This window comes from Stenella coeruleoalba, assembly GCF_951394435.1.
Source record: "Stenella coeruleoalba genome assembly, chromosome: X".
Taxonomy (NCBI): domain Eukaryota; kingdom Metazoa; phylum Chordata; class Mammalia; order Artiodactyla; family Delphinidae; genus Stenella; species Stenella coeruleoalba.
Genome location: NC_137152.1, coordinates 35,719,630 through 35,732,357, shown reverse-complemented (window position 1 = coordinate 35,732,357; position 12,728 = coordinate 35,719,630). Strand labels below are relative to the sequence as shown.

The 12,728-nt window shown below is 44.1% G+C and overlaps 1 protein-coding gene across 1 annotated transcript in view; it reads left to right on the top strand.

Moving 5' to 3' along the window:
- Window positions 1–7,431: 7,431 nt before the first annotated feature.
- The window catches only part of LOC307180559 (uncharacterized protein), a gene marked incomplete at its 5' end in the record, with an annotated part of 85,219 nt that continues 79,922 nt past the window's right edge, over window positions 7,432–12,728 (top strand). The window contains 2 exons of the mRNA XM_079910940.1: window positions 7,432–7,717; window positions 9,822–9,919. Of these exons, the coding sequence (XP_079767066.1) occupies window positions 7,432–7,717; window positions 9,822–9,919 (384 nt within the window). The remainder of the gene's footprint in view (window positions 7,718–9,821; window positions 9,920–12,728) is intronic.

Below are 12,728 nucleotides of genomic sequence, written 5' to 3'. Positions count from 1 at the left end.
AGGGAAGCCCTAGAATGATGGTTCTTAATTCTAACTGCATGTGAAAAATATTTAAGGAGCTTTAAAATAATTCCAATATCTGGACCCCACTCAAGACTAGTGAAATCTGAATTTCTGGGAGTGGAGTCCGAGCAGGCGGGCTTCATGGGTCCATGACATATGCAGTTCCATGGGGCATTGAACTTACAAGGGCCTGACCTCACTCACTTGTCCTGTCTCAATGGACAGTTGCAAGCAGTCAAGCCATATGAACCTTGAAGGAAGCATCTATCATCACATCTCCTACATACAGCCTTAGGACCCAGGCTTAAGCAAATAGGGACGGGCAGTGCCTTTTTCTTGGTCCACTGCTCTTCAAATCAACAGGCTGAGAAGTTGGCTTACTTTGTGCCCTTTGCGTCAGTGAGGTAGGAGAACCACCATTAGTTTCTCCTTTCAGCCAGGTACCCAGTGAGGTCTTGAAACCGTGTGAGACCCCTAGCGAGTCATCCACTAGTAGAAGTCTCTGAGCCCTAGACACCAAAAGGAGTGACCCAGAGGCTAGAGAGAAAAGTAGGCAGAAATCCCAAAGTCCTAAGTGCTTTCCCTTATTGTCCTCACTCTCCAGAGTGGCCCTTGCTGAATCTTGTGTTCTTTGAGTCACAGACTCCCTTTCGCATCTTTATCATTGGAACACTTGAGCTACTTCACAGAAACCAGGGGAAAACCAAATGATGCAAAAGAAAGGTCTTGGGTGGACAAGTCCTATGATTCAAAACTGATCAGGTTTATCTTTGTTAATATATTCAGAAATGAAAATTGAGCTGATGAAGAGAAAGAGAACACAGTGCTCATCATAAATGTTCTTCTTCACATTGTACACTATCTTTCATTATTAAGTCTCTGTTTCAATAAAATAAAAGTAGTCAAAAAATGAACTGGCTTTCCTATCAAGAAATGGGAGAATGCTTTGAACATTCTTCAGTTCTATTCAGTGAAATATATGAAGCTATAATGTTTGCATCAATCACTCTTTCAAAAAATATTCATCGAGCACTTACACTGTGCCAGACACTGTTGTAGGTGCAGGGGCTCCAGCGGTAAATAAGACCGACAAAAATCCCTGCCCTTAGGGAATGCATATTCTAGTGGGGAGATGCAGACAATAAAAATGAGTAAGATATATAGGATGTTTGATGGAAACAGATGCTACAGAGAAATATAAAGCAGGAAATGGAGCTGCTGGAGGTTAAGGTCCATAGGGGTTGGGGGTTCAGGTAATATCTAAATGATCACCTTGGTCTTGGGCACTGGGGAAGTTTCATCCTCACTACTGGCTGGGATTGGCTACCACTACCCTAGGGAGCCAGGGAAGGTTTCTTCTCCGGGACCCAACTGCTGGGTTGCACTTCCAGAGATGGAGTCAGCCACCCTATTTATACCATCAAGTAGGTTTAGCGGTTGATGGAATTCTCGTGCATTGTAAAGATGAGCGACCTTTACTGAGGATATCATAACAAAAATACCATGAGTAGACTACCAACATTTTAGACTTTTCTTCATGAGCCACTTTTTACAAAAGCTAATATAAAATTTGTTTTCATTCTATTGTAACACTGTGATTCAATGGGTGGGCTGTAGTAGAATTACACCTGCACATTTTCATGAAGAAATAAATCCGTGGGGCCTTAAGCAGCTCCTGACTGTTTCAAACATTTTCAAAAGGTGTTAGAGCCTAGGTATCAAGATCCAATAACAGACACACGGAGAATTATTCCAGCTTTCCTTTCTTCAGAAAATTGACACTTTCCTATTTCTCCCAGGCACTTCTGACTAAAGAACCACTCTATTCATCTTCAAGTGGTGCACACTTCTCTCAAAAGTATTGGGTTCTCTTTTATGGATAATATATGAAGGGGGAGGATTTCTGATACTGACTGTGGCTTTATATTGATATCTGTCCGAGGCATACATTTCAAAATGAGTTCCTCACTAGCAGTGGCAGCTCCGGCGTTTCTATTCGGGAAGGACACGGGAGCTGCATCTAAGTGGAATTTGGAGGTGTGGGCAGGCAATGGCATTTGCGCTGCGGCTTGCTTGATGTTGCATTCTCATATCAAATACATTATTTTTATTCAGCTTAGGTATTTTAGGGGGCTGGCTGGAGAGGGGGTGAGAGCTGATGGTTATTAGAGAGGATGAGAACTCCCTGCTTCACCTCCTCACCACAAATGCTTACCAGACTGGGATGAGTAAAGAGAAAAAGCTCCTAGCTGACCTTTCACTCCTATGTCCCATGTCACCATCAGAGTCAGGTCTGGGACTTCTACATAGAGCTCTGAAATTAAGTTTGTCTTGGACTCTCCTTTTCTTCCTCTTCTCCATCTCTCCTCTACCCACCCTACCCAATCCTTCATCTAGTTCCAGCTAATCTCTGCTTCTCAGTTCAACTTGGCAAATATTTATGGAGGATACTCTATGAGCTCAGCATTCGACTAGACAATGGGGGGAATATAATGATGAACTAATAAGCATACACGTTGGGAACTGACAAGAGTTTAGGCCGGGAACTCTTCCAGACTTATTTACATCTTAATTTGGGATTACTGAAGACCGAAAGTTTTAAGGTAAAGGGTGGAAGCTATTTAAACCCAACAGCTGGAGGTGGAATTGATTCAGTGGGGTGCATTGGGTGTTGGAGGGGGGCGCCATGTGTGCAGAGGACCCTATCCTGCACCTTTTAAAGTCATACCACCTATGTATCATGTAATCTCAAAAGAAGAGAAAAATCTCCAAGATTCTTTGAACAGGTTAAGATTCTGTGACTCCATGATTCTCAGCTGTAGCCAAGTCCCATCTTGGAGGAGCAATTAGATTAGGTACATTCTCAAGATTCCTTTCAGTTCCTGATGATTCTACCCTGCTGTCGTCCTTCATGTATTGAGATGACTTTCAAAGAATGCCTTTCATTCTTCTTTTTTTTAATTATTATTATTATTATTTATTTTATTTACTTTTGGCTGTATTGGGTCTTTGTTGCTGTGCGTGGGCTTTCTCCAGTTGTGGCAAGAGGGGGCTACTCTTTGTTGCAGTGAGCGGGCTTCTCATTGCTGGGGCTTCTCTTGTTGTGGAGCACAGGCTCTAGACGCCCAGGCTTCAGTAGTTGTGGCTCGTGGGCTCAGTAGTTGTGGCTTGCAGGCTCTAGAGTACAGGCTCAGTAGTTGTGGTGCACGGGCTTAGTTGCTCCGCAGCATGTGGAATCTTCCCGGACAAGGGCTCGAACCTGTGTCCCCTGCCTTGGCAGGCAGATTCTTAACCACTGCGCCACCAGGGAAGCCCTGCTTTTCACTCTTGAACATTCTACACTTGAACATTTCCCCTGTGCTGGATACGGAAGATGATGGGCTGGCATTACCAGGAGTTAATGATTCCGTGGTGTATTGCTTTCCTAGGGCTGCAGTAACAAAGTACCACAAACTAGATGGCTGAAAACAACAGAAGTTTATTGTTTCACAGCTCTGGAGGCTAGAAGTCCAAAATCAAGGCGTTGGCAGGGCCTCTATGGGAGGATACTTTTTTGCCTCTTCCAGCTTCTTTGGCTTGTGGGAGCATAACTCTGCCTCCATCTTCACATGGCCGACTTCCCTCTGGGCCTGTGTCTTTTCTTCTCCTCCAGCAAAAACACCAGTTGTATTGGACTAACGACCCACCCTAGTCCAGTACGACTTCATCTTAACTTACATCTTAATTACATCTGGAAAGCCCTATTTCCAAATAAGGTCACATTCACAGGCACCATGAGTTAGGATTTCAACATATTTTTGGGTGGACACAATTCCACCCACAACATCTGGTGACCAACAATGTTTGTCCATGCCTAGGAATAAGGCTTTGATTGGCAGCCATGAAACAGACCAAAACAAAATGGTCCGTGGGGTAGGAAACCATGATCTGACTAGCCTGATGTGCTAATCAGTTGTGCTAACCAGTCCTAAATGTATTTACCCTATCACACCGGCTGTAACACCTTTCTTTCCCTTCCTTCCTCCCTCCCTCCCTTTTTCCTTCCTTCCTTCCTTCCTTTCTTTTCTTTCTTTCATCATGGAATGATATGGTTAAATATTTGGTGCTGTGAAATTTATGGGAAAATCTGGATCAGAAAAAGGTAGTTGTGGCTCATGGGCTCAGTAGTTACTCCTGTGAGTAAGGTAAATACTGAGGAAATACTGAGGTATTCATCAGTTTATCACATACCCCCATACCATAAGAGAGAGCTTACCTAGGGTTTTGTAACTGAAGGATCTGTTACAAGTATTCAGGTTTATATTTAGCTTTGAATTATACACACACACACACACACACACACACACACACACACATCCACATCCACACACATCCACACACACATATTTTTAAGTAACTTAGCTGACAGCATCAACATTTCATTCTGAGCATTCCATGGGTGGTATTGTCTCTATCACCATTGTCTTGTGAGATAACTGGTCACATATTTCCCTAGCACAAGGAGACCAGTTAAAGTAATTGGTATTCTGCAAATTTGAACCAATGCCTTGCTCACTAATCCCGATCAGCCAAAGTGAAGAAACTTAGTTCATGCTTTTCTTAGAGCCAGAATAGGAAATTTTGGCAAAAAGAGCTGTCCCATCATCTTCCCTTCTCCTGTAAATCATCTCCAGGTCTGCAATTCTCAGTTATCATAGGAAAGAAAGGAGAGAAAGCCATGCACTAGGCTCAGGCTCACGATAAATGATAACACAGTGCAAAGAGTAAGTGAACAAAAATGATTAAAATAATCATCAGGAGAAACTTTCTCAAGAGAGGAAAGCTAATGTGTTATAAAACTCTTTATACGGGTGAGGATCAGAATGGGAGATGCCAATAGGATTAAGCTGTTACAACGAACTTATTTTTTGTTTTAACCTCACTGTTTTGAATTTGGACTGGTCATTGGAACTCCTTCTCCTTGGCTCTACAAGGGATGTTCAGATCTGTTCTTATCAATGTCACAAAAATACTTTTGAAAACAAGTGGAGGGTGACACAGGATTCCCTGGAGACATCATGAGTGTCCAGATGCACTTTCTTATTAAAAGATCAGTGAAAAATTCTCAGTAGCCCAGGAACTAAAAGGGGAACGTGAAATGTAATGGTGTAATGGTGTTTGGTCAGTGGAGCAAGAGATTTGTAGCCGTGAAAGAAAATACAGATAAAGTTATTTGGATTATGCTTTTTATACATCTCTTAGCATAATTCGGGCTTAGAAAGGACCTCAATTGTGATTTTGTTGGCTTAGTTTTGACCTGAACAAAACGGATTTGCTGGTTTTGTTTCTCCTTTTTATTCAAATGGTACACACCCTCCTGGTTTTGAGAAATCTGATCGTTATCTCTTAGTTAGAACCAGGCCTGATGAAATACTCTTTCCAGTTTTGGATGTTTGATCATGCTGGATTCCTACCAGAAACCTCAAGGGAGACTTGAGGGATAAAGATGACTGTCAAGTGAGCTATGGATTAGGGTCTGATTCTTTGGTAGAAGTTCAATGAAAATAGTTTAGGCAAAGGTAGATTCAATAAGGCAGACAAAAATGCTTTGGGGAATAAGCAAGGCAAAGCAAACACACAGGAACTCATTAAAGAAGCAGCCAATGAGCAATTCATAACCAATATCTGATATATAATTTAAGACCCAAAGGTTACTTAATATCAACTCTATTGCAACACACAAGCACAGAAAAATCTGGCTGGCAATTGTTCTTGAGCTTGCCTTAGCTGTTTTTATTTCACGCAAGTGTTTCTCCGGAGGCACAAAAAAATGTAAGAGTAAAATCGGATTTATCGGAGGTATTTACTTGGATTAATTAGGTAATAAAAGCATTTTTAAATTGCTAATTTACTAAGCAATGCCACTGGAATGCTGAATTACTTTACTTTTATTATGATGTTCAAAAGAGATAAATGCAGGCCTGGCCACAAAACCAAAGCAGAGGGAAGAGAGGCAGCAGTCATTCTTTGCATAATTACTGGTATTTGTCATCCTTGCCTTGAAAAGGGGATCATCAGGTTTTCTAAAGACTGTTTTCTTTGCTTCAGAGCCTCTTCTCCAGCATGTTGTTTATCATCCATGTTGTCCTCATTTACCTAGCAACAAATGCACGACGAATATGCTTTTCATTAGTCAATTTAATGAATTTAATTTTGGTTCAAAATGTTAATTAAAAAGTGTGCATTTCATTGTTATAAGGATAAAACTGAAAAAAACTCTTGGTTCTCAAGTGTTAGGTTAAATGACTAAAAGCAGAATTCAAAAACAGGGTTAATTAGTATGAAATTTAGTGTCGTGAGCCTAAGGTTGATTTTGATCATCAATTATAATTAATTTCCTATCCCTTTAAGAAAACAAAGGCTCAAGAACCATGGTATCCACAGCTTTATTTACATTTAAGGAGAAATTTTTGAAGAAAACAAGTGTAAGAGGAAACAAAGTTTGCCGCAAAGAGAAAAGCACTAAAGAAAAAGCTGCTATCCATCACTAGAAAATGAATAAGAATTGTATTATTTCTTGGCTTTAAAAAAAAATCTGTTCTTTGCCAAATCTAACAATGTTGCCAACCTGGAAGGAAAAGGATCCATTTTTTCTACATAACCACATTTAATAATTTCCATGAAACTGACATTTTAGAACTATGGCAAAAAGCCAAATTAAAACTTTTGGGTTCCTAATCCCTAAATCCCGAGCTCGTTTTCTTAAGAAATACCTACGATACACTTTAAAAAGAACCCAATTAATAATTACAGAGGGCTTAAATAACGCATACACACTGGATCTGCTTCTGGAAAACACAGCTGTTCTGTTATTTATATTTGGCTATTTTTAAAAATTAGAGATGTGGCCATATATATATATAAAGTAACTTTTTAAAAAAAACAGTGACTCTGTTGTCTTCTACATCATTAAATCTGAAAAAAGCCCCTACAACCAATGAGCTTGGAAATCTCATATTCATGCTTCTGAATGTTGCTGCGGTGGTAACAAGGAAAGCAGCACATCCAGGTATTTAATGTATCAGAAACAAGGCACAGGCAGCAACTTGTATCCCGCGGCAGTTGACATGCTAATTTCTTCGCCTCCTCTCTCTCGCACACTCCACCCCGCTTCACCCACCCCCTTCCCCACAAGACACGAGGTACCCTCTGGGCCGTGGAAGGTGCCTCGCGGGGAGTGAAGAGACACCGGAAGAGCGAGGGCAGAGCGCGCGGTGCCCACGCCCTTGGCCGCTGGCTGAGTGCGGGCGGCCGCCGTGGGCCGGGGAAGAGGGGAGCGGGGTAGGAACGCGGGGTGGAGGCGGAACCCCTCCACCCTCCTTCGCCTGGGACTGGGGATCTGCGGCAGGAGGCGCGGGGCCCGCAGCCCCCGGCTGGGCCCGGGCGAGAATGGGCGGGCGGGGGGCGGAGCGCTGCGCTGCGCTGCGCGGGGCGGCGGGAAAGGGGCGGGGAGGACAGCTCTGGCTCGGGCGGGCTGAAGGACGGTGGCAGAACCTGCGGGCTAGGTGGGAGGCTCAACGTCAGGGAGGAAGGGGAGCGAGGACCGCCGCTGCCGAGGAGCGAGGAGACGTTTGGAGGCCGAGGGTCAGGCCGCCGCCACCTCCTCCAGCAGTGGACACGGCAGAGACGGCGCAGCCGGCGGGCGCACCGGCCGCAACGGCCACCCTGCGCGCAGGTGGGCAACCCCGCTGCGCTCTGTCCCCTCCTGGGCCGCCACGGGCCGGATGCCCTCCCTTCCCGGCCGCTGAGCTCAGGGACGAGGGCTGGACAAGTCCGGGGGCCGGAGGAAGGTGCACGGCCCCTCGGGGTGCACGCTTGTGCGCGCGCGCTGTGCTAGGTGGGGAAGAGGCGCGGAAAAGCTGCGTCCCTCGGGAGTCACTCCCTCGGGGTTCGCGGTCCCCACCCCACCCCCTCCTGACGAGCTGACCCCCCGAGCGGCTTCGGAGGACTGCGACCCCCTTCCCCTGCCCGCAGTCTCGGTGGTGCGTGCAGTTCGCCCCCCTCTTCCCAATCCACACCCAGCATCCATCAGGACGCCCCTGCTCGGGGCCCGCGGGACTGTAGGAACCTTGGGAGAAGAGAGTGGTGGCAGGACCAGGCGGGGCGTGTGCGGGGAAGGCAGGAGTTGCTCGAGTATTGTCTGCCGGGGCGGGTGCCTGAGCCCGCGCGCTCCCTAGCCCTTTCAGGGCCAGAGGTGGAGGTGGGGGTGTGTGGATGGGGGGACGGGGGTGGGAGAGCGGGTTTGCCGAACTTCTCTCCGAAGGCTGACTGTGTGCATGCACTTGGCGCCTTGTGCAGGTTTGGACGAGGGTTTCATGGAGGCACGTGGGAGCAGGATAGGTCGCTGGTGGGCCCCCCAAAGAGCCTCTTGGGATGGCCCAGCGCGCCTTTGGGGTTGGGAAGGAAGAGTGTGAGTGTGTGTGAATGTCCGTCCTACGGAGGAGGAGGAGAAGGAGAGTGGATCAAGGAGACTTGATTTTCATGGATTGGCTGCAATTCCTTAAACCAGACCAGAGTTTCGGGGCATTAAAGTGAATTACCGGTAAGTGGGGACGGGTCCCTAGTGGGGCTAAAAAGGCCCCGGGGTTTGCCGGGTAGCGGGCTCGGTGGGCCTGCTTGCTGGGTGGCTTCTGGCGCTGTCTCGCCTAGGGGTGGGGGTGGGGATGGGAGTGGGGGGGGAGGGAGTGGTGCCTGTGTCTTTGGCTTAAGGTGCTGGAGCTGGGGCACTTGTCCTGGATAGACTGTGGGACCAGGAGGAAGCAAACAGCTGTGCGGTGCTGTCTGTTATTCTCAATTAACTCTGGAATCTCAGTGTCTGTCTGTCTGTGTCTCTGTCCTCTCTCTGTGTTCTCTCTCAGACACACACGCACACACACACTTCACACTACACACCCTGGCGTAGTCTGCTTGTCGTCTGCCTCTGTCTGTCACACACATCCACACCATACACACACCCTGGTTAGGTCTGTTATTCTAAATCAACTCCGGAATCTCAGTGTGTGTGTGTGTGTGTGTGTCTGTGTGTGTGTGTGTGTGTGTGTGTGTGTCTGTGTGTGTCTGTCTCTCGCACACCACACACAGACACATCCCTCTCACCTCATGGCTGCTTTGACTGATAGTTGCTCATGGATTTTATTCGTTACTTGTTCTGCTCATGGATTTTTATTATTCTTTTTTTAAGAAAAAAGACCTACCTGTATGAGAATCTGTGGGGTGTCAGAAAGACCTTTCAGCACTCACCCACATTCAAATCAAGAATAGGGCTTTAGGATGAAAATACCCCACCTAACTGTTTTAGATTGGACAAAGCTCTAGTTGGTGTTAGAATTAACATTATTATTTTAAATAGACATTTTACAACCATGCGACAGAGTAATCTTTGCCTGGATCTCTCCCTCTTTCTTTTCTTTGTGGTAATTTACAGAATTCTTAATTACCCAATTAACAAAGTGGTCAAGTTGTCTTCTAATATTAAAAGACAGGTCTTGAAATGGTTGTAGGGTTGGCATGAGAATGGGTTCTGTGACTCCATCTCTTTAATGAACTGATCAGAGTGGTGTTGATCTAAGACTTATGTATGGTTCGATTTCTAAATAATGTATCAAACCGTTGGGGGAGAGGGACTCCTTACAAATTTTCCACACAAAAAGAGAGAGAACACTTTTATCTCTTGGAGCAAATATTTTGCCACTTTCCCTTCAATTGTCCCTGTTAGATGCCTAGAAAAGATGCATGGTTGATGAGTAAATACATGGCTTATTTCTCTTTTATGTCTACAGGTGGCAGTGTAGAAGCCAAGATGGGAGCTTCCAGAAGTGCTTTCGGAAAAATAAGAGTGAACCCGAGTAAGCAAGCACAGGGACCTGAAAAACCACAGGTATGTAGAACAATTAATCCACCTTTGTGGCTTTAAAATTATTGCATTCCACTATCTTGACATTTATATCAACTTTTATGAAGTGAAATGTACTTTGAGGTCTTCTTAAAGGAGAAAACAAGTGTATTCTATTGCAGACGCCGTATTTAAATAAAAATACTGCACGTCATTATACTGCGTTACTTTTTACTGCTGTAAAAAAGAGGCATTGTGTTTCCCATTGTGATCACGTGGCTTTGCATTTAACTAGTTGTTGCTTGATGCTTGCTTTTAAAAACACTTTTCCTGAAACTGTATAAAACTGCAAATTGTTCTGAATAATTTGGGGCACTGTTAACCAAGCCACCCTATTGCGTCGACATAATAGTATCTGCTTTTTATAAAAACTGTCACACTGTTGACTTGACATCTCACTTATCAGAATACCAATGCATTAGGCTGCTGCTTCTTTTTTTTTTTTTTTTGGCTGCACTGGGTGGCATGTGGGAATCTTTGTTCCCAGACCAGAGATTGAACCCGCACCCCCTGCAGTGGAAGCTCGGAGTCCAAACCACTGGACTGCCAGGGAATTCCCTAGGCTGCTTCTTTTAAAACAGCCCTTCTGTTTTTAACCAACTTGTCATTTTTCTCCTCCTACCTTGCTGCTTTTCCAAGCCCAATATGTAACAGGTACCTTCATAATTCACCCACTTGACTCAACTAATGACAGGTTTAATATGGGATCAAAGACAGTCAAGTTCTCAAGTTCAGAAAGTTTTTCACTGTGACACAATTCAAAAGAATTTGCCGGGCTTCCCTGGTGGCGCAGTGGTTGAGAGTCCGCCTGCCGATGCAGGGGACGCGTGTTCGTGCCCCGGTCTGGGAAGATCCCACATGCTGCAGAGCAGCTGGTCCCATGAGCCATGGCTGCTGAGCCTGCGCGTCCGGAGCCTGTGCTCCGCAATGGGAGAGGCCACAACAGCCCGCGTACCGGGGGAAAAAAAAAAAAAGAATTTGCCTTTGGTCATCATTAAAATATAAGGTTTTGCATATTAAGGCCTTTTTTCAACCACTGGGTATGTTATGAGTGGTAGAGGAAGTGGGTATGGGGGTGGGGGAAGTTCACCTTTTGTGGATTTTTATTTTCTTAGATTTGTGGGCCATAGCTAATGATGTTTTCACAGGGAAGCTAAAGTTATTATCATATTGGTTGTATAAGGAGTAGGCATCAAAATGGCTGTTAAAGAGGATGAAGCTTTCTCTTTCCTTAGGGGGTGTATGCTTTCATCCAGTGCCAGAATGCGGAGATATCTTGATTTTTGACATTCTGCCTTTATGGCTGAGGAGGGATTTGTTTAGCCCCTGCCAATGAGGGTGTAAAACAAAGTCAGATGCTGTTCTTGAAGCTTAAAAAGATCAAATTGGACACTTACCAGTAGAAAGCAAATCGGGAGCTCTGACTCAAAAAGTATAGACTAAACTAAAGACTGAAAGGTTGTCTACTGGAAAGATCCCATGGGTATGGAGTGGCTTCAGGAAAGCTCTTGGACATTTAGGAACACATAAATTTGCACTGCGTGGGACTTAGATTCATTATCTGACTCTAAACTGGGAAGTAACTAATCATCGCCCAATGTGGCTAAGAGGAATAGGGTCTAATCTTCTAAGTCAGAAAGGAAAGGAGCAAAGATGAGATTTTATTCCTTTTCGGAATGATAGCATTCTCATTATAGAGACATAGGTTGCTTTAGAGATATTTTATTTTATTTTCGAGATATAACATACATACAATAAAGTGTGTAAAATGCATTAATCTGAAGTGTACTGCTCAATGAATTTTTACATGTGTATATGCCCATGGGACTACCACCCCGGTCAAGATATAGAACATTTACAGCACCCCAGAAGATGTCCTTCTCTTTCCCCTTCTGGTCAGTTTTCATCCCACTTGCAACGTGAAGGTGACCACATGGTGATTTTGTTTTCACATTGTAGTTTTTGTTAAACTCCACTCGTTTTGTTAGTTGCTAAGCTCCATATAAATAGAATCATATAGAAGGGACTTGTGTGTGTGTATATCTTCTTTCATATAACATAATGTCTTTGCGATTCATCCATGTTACTGTATTAGTAGTTCATTCCAGTCTGTTGTTGACTAGTATATCCGTTGTGTGGATAAACCACAATTTGTTTATCCATTTTCCTGTTGGATTTTTGGATTGTTTCCAGTGTGTGGCTAATATGAATAAAGCAGCTATGAGTATTCTGGCTTATGATTTTTGGTGCACATGCTCACTCATTTCTTTTGAGCATATACCTTGGAGTGGAATTGTCAGATCGCAGGGTAGGCTTATACTTAGCTTCAGTAGATATTGTCAAATGGTTTTCCAAGCTGGTTGTACCAATTTAAATTCGACCAAGAGTTCCAGTTGCTCCACATTTTCACCAACACTTGGTTTTTTTGGGCCTTTTTAATTTTAGCTACTTTTGTGGGGGCATAGTGGTATCTCCTTGTGGGTTTTTTTTTTTTTCCTTGTGGGTTTTTAAAACTGGTAAAATATACATAAAATTTACCATGGTAACAATTAAAAAATGTGTAGTGGTGTCAAGTACATTTACTTTGTTGTGTAACCATCACCACCATCCATCTCCAGAACTCTTCATCTTGCAAAACTGAAACTGTACCCATTAAATGTTTTGTAACCAGCTTATTTCATTGGCATAATATCCTTAAGATTCATTCATGTTGTAGCATGTGTCAAAATTTCCTTTCTTTTTATGGTTACATAATGTTCCATTGTATGAATATACACCACATTTTATTTCTCCA